Source organism: Melozone crissalis, unplaced genomic scaffold (genome assembly GCF_028551555.1).
Source record: "Melozone crissalis strain CALT ecotype California unplaced genomic scaffold, PUWL_Pcris_2 ptg000026l_1, whole genome shotgun sequence".
NCBI classification, from domain to species: Eukaryota; Metazoa; Chordata; class Aves; order Passeriformes; family Passerellidae; genus Melozone; species Melozone crissalis.
In genome coordinates this window covers 6,894,468-6,904,835 of record NW_026535804.1, presented here as the reverse complement: position 1 = coordinate 6,904,835, position 10,368 = coordinate 6,894,468, and the positions used below count along the sequence as shown (strand labels likewise).

Sequence of the window (10,368 nt, the reverse complement as noted above, 5' to 3'; positions counted from 1 at the left end):
ATATATATATACACATGTATATATTTTACATATATATATTTATACACATATATCTATATTTATTTTATATTTCTATTTCTATTTAATATTTATATTCATATGTTTGTACATATCTATATATGTCTATTTTTAATATATTTTTATATATATTTATACACACCTCCCGAAACCAATAAATGACACCTTAAAACACAGAAAAAACTTTGTGTAGGGAACTTGCTGACTCTGGTTGTCTGTCAGAAAACAGCTCACTAAAAGTTGGTTTTATGCTTTTTGATCATATTTTGTCAAATGTGCACACCCAGTGCAGTATCAATGACAATCTATATGCGACAAAAAGAAAATGCTCCCAGTAGTGAAGTTTTACTACAATTCTTGTGATGTTCAATGTTTTCTTCAAAGCTGCAGCTGCCAGGTGGGTCATGGCTGTCTTGGTGTTACCTGCACATATTCTGTTTACCCACCTCTCAAATTTATTCAGCAAAAATCACTGCATGTAACACTTTGTTTGAAGGAAGGTCCAGCAAACCTATTTGCTCCTCTGTTATTCTCTCTTTTTTTTTTTTTTCACAGTTTAAATAGAGCTAATCAATAAATTTATCCTATTTATCCAATTAAACAGAACCATTCTTGCCTGAAAAATTGATTTGAAAGTTGTGGTACCAGCATTGCTAGGGAAATGAGCAAAACCTGTCTCTGTGAAACATCTCAGACTGCAGGTGTCATCCAGAAGGCATCAGTGGTTTCACAGGTCTCAAAATACATTTAATTACAGCCATATGCAGATTAGTCACAGGAACAGAAACAGAGATGAGGGTTTAATCCTTAGAAGGATTTCCCTCCCTCCTGCTCTCACATTTGCTCCCACTCCTGTTCTCACATGTGCTACACCCTTGAGAAAATGCAGGGAGACAAAGGAAATTTTCTAATTTTAGGAAAAAATAACACCTGGCTGGAGCTACAGCTGCATTTTGGGTTGTGAGATTTGCTCTGCCTTTGCAGACCAGACCTGCTTGGTCTTGCACTCTGTAAGCTGAGCTTTTCACGGCAACGTAAAGCAGGCATTGATCCTGTCACCCTTGAGTTTCATCTGCTTCTCCAGCTCTGACATCTTTGGGTGGAGAGTTGTCTTGAAAATCCAAATTATTTTCATTAGAAAGTACATAAGTGACTTCAGTGTCTGTCCTGAGGAACCATTCTCCCCCAGGGCACAAGTTTTGACTTCACAGTTGTAAAATAAAGCAGTGAATTACTCTAACACCCACTTCCTTTTAGTTCTTTGCATAACTTACTTGCATCACCAAACAGGCAGAAAAAACAATATATATAACATAAGGTGGGAAATGTTTCCTAGATGGAGGAAAAAGAAATGCTATTCACACAGTGAAATATCAAATAAGGATAATTCAGCATTTTCTCTAATGCTTCACCTCCCTTGGGCAAAACCTGTGTTGTGTGTTCATGGAGACAGACTGTACAGTGCCCAGGAAACCATCAAGAACAAATTCAGGTAATTTAATCATTTTCAAATAATTATTTGTCACTGGTGGAGCTCTGAACAGAGGCAGTCCCCTTTCTAGTGCTGCATGCTGTGAAATGCTGTAGCTGACCAACCAGTTTTAGGTCTTTACAAGTTTTTAATAGCAAGAGTCACAACTGCATTCAATTTAAAGAGCTCAGTGTCACAGGAGCATTTGGAATGGTGAGATTTTGTTTATTCCTTAGCTAAGAAATAGAGATTCCATCAGTCTGATCAAGGTAAATAGGCATGTTTTGCTTGTATAAATAAAACTTTAGTGATTGCACACTGGGGTGCTTCCAGTGCTTCTGTGTTCTGAGTATGATTCATGGGGCAAATGAACATTTATTGTCACACTTCCTCATATTCCTTCCACAACACATTGCTGCCAAGCAACACTGTCCTTTATTCTTAATCTCCCCTGCCACATGATTTCTGGTCATGCCCAGATCTCTGCTCTCTGCCTTAAACTCCTAAGCCAGCACAATTTTCTGGGAGGGATGAGGAATGGGATGGTGAAGGCAGGCAGGTGCTTCATCGGGCAGATGCAGAAATTTGCAGAAGGGAATTTCAGGGATAATTTCTGGTGCATCTCCGGAAGATGCCATCCTCCATCCCCGAGGCAGACAGGAGGCACAGAGCCTCAGCAGCATTTTCTCTGAGTTTCCTCTCTTTAATCTTCTCCATCACAGCTTTCAGCAGCAGTTACTGGTGCGAGGGGACCAGGAAAGTGGCCAAGCCTTTCTGCAAAGGGGACAGCAAAGGGGATCTGTGCATCCGCTTCAACAGCGCCGACGGCAACGGCAGCCAGGCTGTGCAGTACATCTGGGAGACCGGCGATGACAAATTCGTGGAGAAGAAGTTCCACGCTGGCATCTGGTACTCCTGTGAGGAAATGATCAATGAGGAAGGTGGGTAAACCCGTGGGAGTTTATTTAATAAATTAATCATGGTTTTTTCCTGCTTATTTGGTGTGCCCGTCCCTTCTGCCTCATCACTGCCTATGTATTTTATGGTGTATTGTGGTTGTTTGTTTGCATCTTCACATGAAATCACTGCTTGAATCTACAGCCAGGTGTCTCAGGGCATATTTGGTTTTTTAAAAGTTGAGGTGTTGGGAAGGATGAAAGTTTGACAAGGAAGTCTCACAGATATGTGTATGCTTAGCAGAAAGATTTGTGTCCTTAAAAAGTTGCTATTCTCTGGTGAAAGGGACCTTAGAGGGTAGTGTATAGTCAATTCTTTAAAAATTCCTAATAAATTCTGCAAAGAACATGAAGGTGACAGGTTGTGGTGTTGATTTAGCTGACAGGTTGTGGTTCCTGTCAGTTAAATACACATAATCAGATTAAGATTATTTGGTTTTTATTCTACTCACCATAACAGCAAGTTAAATGACTCTAACAAGAAAGCATTTCATTTTTCCAGTGGTTTTATTCCATTAGTCCAAAATGAATCCTTGCTTTAAATAATTCCTTCTGATACCCTATGGATAAAATGCCCTAAGGATCAGAAGGATCCATAAAAAACATAAAAACATAAAAAACGCAAACTGATTTTTAAAAAAATAAAAATTAAATCATTTGCACTAATATATCTGTGGGATCTAAATTAGTTCCCGGATTTCCTATTGAGCACAAGTATTTCTGCTTTCTTCCTGTGATCTCACCTTGCATAAATCAAAGCAGAAGAGGATTATTTTCATCCTGCTAAAACATGATATGGAGACTTACTCGCCATAAGTGATGGCTTTTAATTGGGACTCACTCTGCATATGTAAATGTCATTAGAATGAAATTAGCTTGCCATTACAGAAACTTTCTAGCAAATTCTGTATTTTTGTATAAGGGAATTGCTGGTCCAAGAATTCCAGCATTTATTGTAAAACCAGATCAACATTAAGTTTTTCCCCTTATTGCCCTGATCAGTTTACAAGCCCAGCTAGAGCAGAACTTCAGATAAATCAAAGCAGCTGTCACCTATGCCATAAAATGCAAATATTTTCACAGTCACCTGTCCTGAAGGACCAGTTTTACCAGAACTTCTTGTAAGTTATGCAGTTTTAAGGGGAAAATGTCAAAGATCAGAGCAAAAGTCGTCCAAAAGACACTTTTATCCACGCTGTGTGTTCCAGGGTTGTGCAATTTGAGCATCTGCTGTGGAAGCTCAAGTTTGGAAGCTGATGTTTTCTGACTTGGTGCAGTTAGGAGCTGGAAAAAACAAAAAAACCACGCAGCATGTTCAGATCAGAGAATTAATTCCCAGAGCTTTGTTCACAGCATCTGTGCGGGGGGCAGGGGGGCATGTGGAAACCAAAGCTTACAGGAAGAAATTGGAATGAAGCTTAGAGGGAATTTGTGTGAGCAGCAGCCCGGCTGCTGTGAGGAGAGCAGCCCTGCCCTGACACCAGCACTGATCCCAGTCCTGCAAAGGAATTCTCCCCTCCTGGCTCTCGCAGCCACCACCCCATGGAAATCAGTTCACAGCCCTCCTCTGGCTCCTCCAGGCTCTGGTTCTGCAGTGAAACAGTCTGTGAGGACTCTCTGCTTAAACCCCAGGAGAAATTTGATGTACCAGGGTCTCTGTGTACACTAAAACCAGCTTCTCCTCATCGTCTCACTTTCTGCTTCTACAACAGCTTTTCCATTTCCTTCTATTAATCCCTTTCTTTATATCATTACAGAGTACAAAATAATCCTGAATTTGATTTATTTTTTCTCCTTTTTAGGTGAGAAATGTAGAAGCTTCATCAGTCTGACTCCAGCTTCTGATCGAGGTAGATATTGCATATTGTTTGTCTGTAGTCAAAACTTTCCTGATCACGCTTACCAATATAAGTATTCTGCATTAATTAAATTACTCCATTTCAAAATGCTTGCTTTAATCACAAAGAGTATTTTTTGTCCTTTATTTACTTTTCTAATTTCAAAATGAAGGTAATATGGCTTACAATATCAATGTATGCCTTTCTGAAGACACATCACTTGGATACGAATGGTTTTTGAAATTGGAATATGGGTACTGGAAGTCAAAATTTGTGTATTTTTGCCCTCTGTCCCCTCATACCTCCATATTTGGAGCCAGGAATTCCATGGCAGTGTGTGAACATCCACCCAGGAGGTTTGTGTGCTCAGGGGATTGAGGGAGATGTGCTGTGCACCAATTGATGGAATCTGAATCCCCTCCCTGTGCCTTACTCAAGGCTGTGGGGACACAGCTCCATTCTCTTCTTTCAAAGAATATTCAACAATTCTTAATAAAAATAATTAATTCTTAATAAAGAACTATAGTTCTTAATAGAGAATATTTCAAATCTTTTCATAAAACATTCCTGCAGATGCTGCTTTGTGCCTTCCTCTTGATCCCCAGTGTGAAAACACCAGTCCATCACTGATCTGATTTGACCAATCACTTTACAAGTGGCTGATCCAGAAAAAATCCCAAAACTCATTCTTCCCAGTGGCTGACCCAGAAAAAAACCCCCAAAACTTGTTCTTCCCAGCATTCTGGGACTGGAGCATTTGCCTGGAAATGCAATTTCAGACCCTGGAGAAGAAGAAATACTCATTTTCTGAAGGCCACTCTTCCTTCTACCTGCTGCAGCTCATCACAGAGACTTACAGCATCACAGAATTTTGTGGTATGAGAAAAAAATAGAAATGAGATGTGGGTGCAGTCACACAGAAGTGAGGGGTGGTTTTTGAGCGTTCCTCACAAGGAAAACTGCTGGTGGACACAGAGCTGACACTGACTCTGAACAGCAGCAGCAAATGTCACGGGCACTGGCAGGCCAGTGCAGACAGCCAAGAAGCCTCTGGGTACCTAAAAAGCAGAAATCTCCCTTTGGGCAGTGAAATGCTGTGTGGAAATCCTGCCCAGGACAGATTTGTGCTCTGCACGTGCCTGGGGGTGCTGTGGGATCCCAACTCAGCGTGCAGCAGGCTCAGCCCCCCCGAATTCCTCACCCCTGGGTCCCACACACAGGGCTGGTCATCCTTGTCCGGGGCATTTCTCACAATGGCTCACTGCCCAAAAAATGTTAAAATGCAAATTCTCACAGCTGGAGCAGCCAGCACTGTTGGGCAATGCAACATCTGGAGCTCCTGATGGAAATCACAATTTTTTAGCGAGACAGATTTTCTGGAGGAACAAACCATGTCCAAGAACACCCACACATAGCCTGGCCCAAAGATTTAATGTCTGAATGGCCCATGAATCACAGAAGTCCCACAGACATTGTCCAAGCCAGCATTTGGAGTTATACACCACACAAACTTTGTCTCCTGCCCTAGGTGGTGTCTGGTAACCAAGGATGTGTCTCAGCAGTGTTTCAGTTTTTAAATTATGATTGTTTGTTTATATCTTCTCATGAAATCACTGCTTGAATCTGCTGCCAGGTGTCTCAGGGCATATTTGGTTTTTAAAATGTTTGAGTGTTGGGAAGGATGAAAGTTTGACAAGAAAGTCTCACAGATACGTGTGCTTAGCAGAAAGATTTTTGAATGTAGAATCTGAAGAAGATATATAAATTAAATCAAGTGTTGATATAGAAGAAAAGAATTGCTGAGCCAGTCTCACTGGATAACCAAGGAGGCAAAGGGTGTGTTGATTAGAAGGGGTTTTTATGGTTTAGAGCAAAGGATAAACCCACCTCAAACAAGAAGATGTTTTTACCAAGCAGAAAGAGAGCACAGGCAAACAAGGCAGCAAATGCTGCAAGTAGAAAAAAGGTCTCAGAATTTTCCACTGCAAGAAAACTGAAAAACAATTTCTAGCTTAAACTGTAATGTACAAACTTTTAGTGATTGGAGAACAGTAACATGAACATGGTAATTATAGCAGTTATGATAGGCTATAGATAAAAGTTAAGGTATAGATTGGTTCTACTGTATTAAGATGCTCAGCAAAGAAAAGTATAAAATGCACTGTAACCAAAACCAAAGGGTGTCCTGGCCTGCCTGCAGCTTGAGCTGACAGCTGTAGGCACAGCTCTGTCACCCAGACCCTGGACTGCTGTGACATCCTAGATACAATAAACTGCATTTTGAAGAGCTGCCTGGAGTCCCACATCCCTCATTTCAGCTCTTACATTTGGGAGAGACCATTTGCCAGATCTTGCCACAGCAGATTTGGACACAAGGAGGGCTCCTGCTCCCGGCTGTGGGACATTGGCATGCTAAAGGTCAGACAGGCTGAGAGACTTTCATGGCAGGATTAACTTCTTGCATAAGATGTAATTACCAGATCTCCAAAAAGAGAGGAATTAGCAGATAACTAGGGAAATGAATCTCAGTGAAACCTGGAGGCTGTCTGGCCTCATGAAGGCTTCTCTGTCCAAGAAAATCAGGATCCTGTTTGGTTCAAAGTTAGGCTTGTGGGGAAGATTTTATTGAATGCCTGGACCCACAGGCAGCACAGGTGTGTGCATGACCTCCAGGCTGTTAGCTGGGTCTGCTGCTCCTCTCTGCACTCAGAACCATGACACTAACACTTCTTTTTATATGACCTTTGCTTCTTTGTATATTACCTTTGGTTCTTTTTATATTAAATTTGGTTATTTTTATATTACCTTTGGTTCTTTTTATATTACCTTTGGTTTATGGTGACTTTAGGGTAGCTACTGAGTAAAAACCACACTGAACCACATTGCAGTGTGTGTAGCAATTGCTATTCCAATATGCAACCGCTTTTCCAATAATTATAATTTGAAAGTTAATTATTTACCTAATTAATTAAAATTATTAAGATCAACTTTTAAAATCATTAAATTTATTTTCCAACAATTATAATCAATTTGTCATTGACACTGAAGTCCTCCACAGATGTTCTCATTACCACAGCACCCTCACAGTCCCTGTGCTTCTGTTTAACTTTGCACAAACAATACAAATGAAGAAGGAAATTGTGAAAATCTGAAATTATTTGCTGATAATATCAGTGCTGTTGATTTGGTTTGCAGGGGTTTTGTGGCTGTCTATCATAGCAGAGCTTCTCTATGTGGTTTTGCTCCTGATTGGAAACATTCTGATGTCAGTAGAAATCTGCTACTACAGCTCTGTCATTGATGGGCTGAAGATCAACGCCTTCTCTGCAGTGGTCACCGTGCTAGCAGGTACAGTTAAACACCTCCATTTCACAAAGTGAAGCAAAATTTTACGGGAAAATATTCTTTTCAATTAATTATTTCTTAATGCGATCTATTTTGAATTTTAGATTTGTGGATTTTGCTACGTTTAACTTATCATTTTTCATTTAGTTGTCAGGTGGGCTGCCAAAGACTAAATAACTAATGTTATCATAACATTGTATTTTTTAGGGCTTCTGGGCATGGTTGCTCACATGATGTACACAACTGTGTTTCAAATGACTGTAAATCTTGGTCCTGAAGACTGGAGACCTCACACTTGGGATTATGGCTGGTCCTATGGGTACTAACTGGTTTATACTTGGTTCTGTCCTGTCACTGTTCCCTGGGACAGAGCCCGACCCCACCTGGCTGCACCCTCCAGTTCATGTTCATGTGGCCATAGTTTTACATGCTGCTTTTAATTTCACACATTTTTAACAAATTGTATTTCAATATAATTTTTTAGTTCTGTCTCCTTAAGTGTTTTAGCATTTCAGAGTTGATGCCCTTTATTCTCTGTTTACTGTGCCATGCATTTGCTCAGGAATGCATTTCAATGCCCTGAACCTCCTTTACCCAGATATTTTATAGTTCTTTTTAACACTTTTGGGTAACTCATATTTTTTTCAGTGTCCCCTGTGAGATTTATACCCTTAATAACTGCACCTTTTAACTTTTCATGCATTTCCATTTTTTTAAATAAAATTCCTTTCTGATATTAAGCTCTAAGCTTATTAGAGAAGTAAAGCTTAAATAGAGCTAAAATAGGGAAATTGGAGGTAGGTTTCATGAAACAGGTATGGTAAATGTAGATATTGCAATAAATATGTAGAGGTCTGTAAATGGTCATTGACCAAGAGTATTTTTTCCTCACCCAGCCTGTTCATCTTTCCCTAATACTCACCAACACAATCACACATAATCAGTGTTTTCAAAAATAAAATTGAAGGGCTTGAATATGAAAATTCTCTGCTAATTTCTGATAATTTTTGCTTTTTTATTCACAGCCTTGCATGGACCTCCTTCGCTTGCTGTATGGCCGCAGCTGTCACCACTATTAACAAATACACGAAAACTATCTTGGAATTCAAGCACAAAAGGAAAAAGCTGGAAAGAAGCTTTAGGATTCAGTACAAGTTTCCTGAGTACACAGCTCCAGAGAAGGTTTGCAATGTGTATGTGAACTCTTTCCAGAACACCACAGATGACCCCGCACATGCATTGAGAAGTCTGCGTCACCTGGCCACTATTTCAGTCCTGTAAAGCTGAACCAGATCTCAGAGAATTCTGTAAATTATAATCCTAGATCCAAACAAAACGGTGTTCATGAATAAAATGTCTCAATGTGTAGTATTATTTATTTTTCTTAATAAAGAAATTATATTTCCGTGGATGTTTCAAGGAAGTCTTGGTATTGGAAAAGAAGATTCAGGTGGCTCAGTTCAGATAAAAACAGTGAGACAGGTTCCTCCCAGGTCTAGTTTTTAAGCTTTTAACTGATACAGAGTATGTGAGTTGGTTAGAATTTTAGAGCATCACTCCATTCTGATTCTTTATTAAAAAGACTGTAAAAATCCCATCCTGAAACCAAAAGCCATGAGAAGCAGGGCAGCAAATAAGGCATGTGGGGCATGGCTTGGATAATTTTTGGTGGTGAAAGGTTCAATCTCTCCAAGACAACATGTGGACCTCAGCTCATGGTTCAAGAATTTCACCATACACATGGTGGATTTGCAGTGAAAGGAAGGCTGGTGGAGGGAACAGGTTTCAGTGTAAACACTTAGATAAAATGAGAAGGCAAAACACAATCTGGAAGATTCATGAGGAGGCAAAATGAAATCTGAAAAATACCTGGTGGTGGACAGCACACCACTCACCTATGGAATTCTCCTGGAATCACTCTGGGAACAGACTCAGAAAGAATCAAAATTTGATTTATACATTTATATGTGAATAATCTATAATCACATTAAAGATGGGGAGGTGGAAATGATGGCAAACATCACAGATCAGGAACATGGGGCCTCCAAATGGAACTGAGCCATGTGCCTGCTTGGTTGGGCACCAGAATATTCCTGTTATTGAGCCCCTTGGGAAACACACTTGTGAACTCTGGGTGACAGAGATCCTACCCAGCCTACTGAGCAGCTCTGACTTTGGAAAAACCCCTATCTATCTTTATTCAGGCAATAAATACAGTTTGAGCTTGTTCTGCCAGCAGGACCTGTACCAGCTCAGGCTATGGCCAGCGATAAGGTGGAGCTGATAACAGAGAAGCATCATTGAATCAGAAGAAAAACCATTAGTGGTGAGAGAGAAGAGTTTATGTGTACGTATTGAATATACTCAAAAAAATGAGAGTTCCTCATTGGCAACAGGTTCCAAAACTTTACTGCTGCAATTGTACAAATTCACTGCTGCAATTGTAGAAAAACAATTTCCTGTACCAAATCAGAATGCCATGTGTTCCAGTTCATGTCCATTACCTTTTTTATTTTTACTGTGCATAGTTGAGAAGAATCTGGCTCCATATTACCTACACCATCCTCCTAGGTGGCTGCAGATAGCAGTAAGTTTTCCTCTTTAATCTTTAGAAAAGTCTGTGTTTATCCTTTACAGTGCTCTGAAAGTGCCACCTTCAGTCCAGCAGGGAACAAAGCAGTGGCCACAGTTTGGTGCCACTGTTAGAAGCATTCTCAATCCTTTCACCAAAACACAAGAT

General features: G+C 40.1%; 2 protein-coding genes across 2 annotated transcripts in view; both read left to right on the top strand.

Moving 5' to 3' along the window:
- BLOC1S3 (biogenesis of lysosomal organelles complex 1 subunit 3) overlaps positions 1–10,368 on the top strand; it is a 145,401-nt gene that overhangs the window by 122,257 nt on the left and 12,776 nt on the right. The gene's annotated exons all lie outside the window — the stretch shown is intronic.
- GSG1L2 (GSG1 like 2) lies at positions 2,121–8,913 on the top strand. The gene is made up of 5 exons (XM_054278696.1): positions 2,121–2,430; positions 4,248–4,295; positions 7,479–7,631; positions 7,836–7,947; positions 8,654–8,913. Exons 1-5 carry the CDS (start codon positions 2,121–2,123, stop codon positions 8,907–8,909), a joined length of 879 nt encoding a protein of 292 aa, XP_054134671.1. The 3' UTR covers positions 8,910–8,913.

Coding starts and splice junctions, on each gene's coding strand:
- GSG1L2 (XM_054278696.1), top strand. CDS start 2,121: ATGCCATCCTCCATCCCCGAGGCAGACAGGAGGCACAGAGCCTCAGCA. Junction 4,296..7,478: donor GACTCCAGCTTCTGATCGAG/GTAGATATTGCA, acceptor TTTGGTTTGCAG/GGGTTTTGTGGCTGTCTATC. Junction 7,948..8,653: donor GATTATGGCTGGTCCTATGG/GTACTAACTGGT, acceptor TTTTATTCACAG/CCTTGCATGGACCTCCTTCG.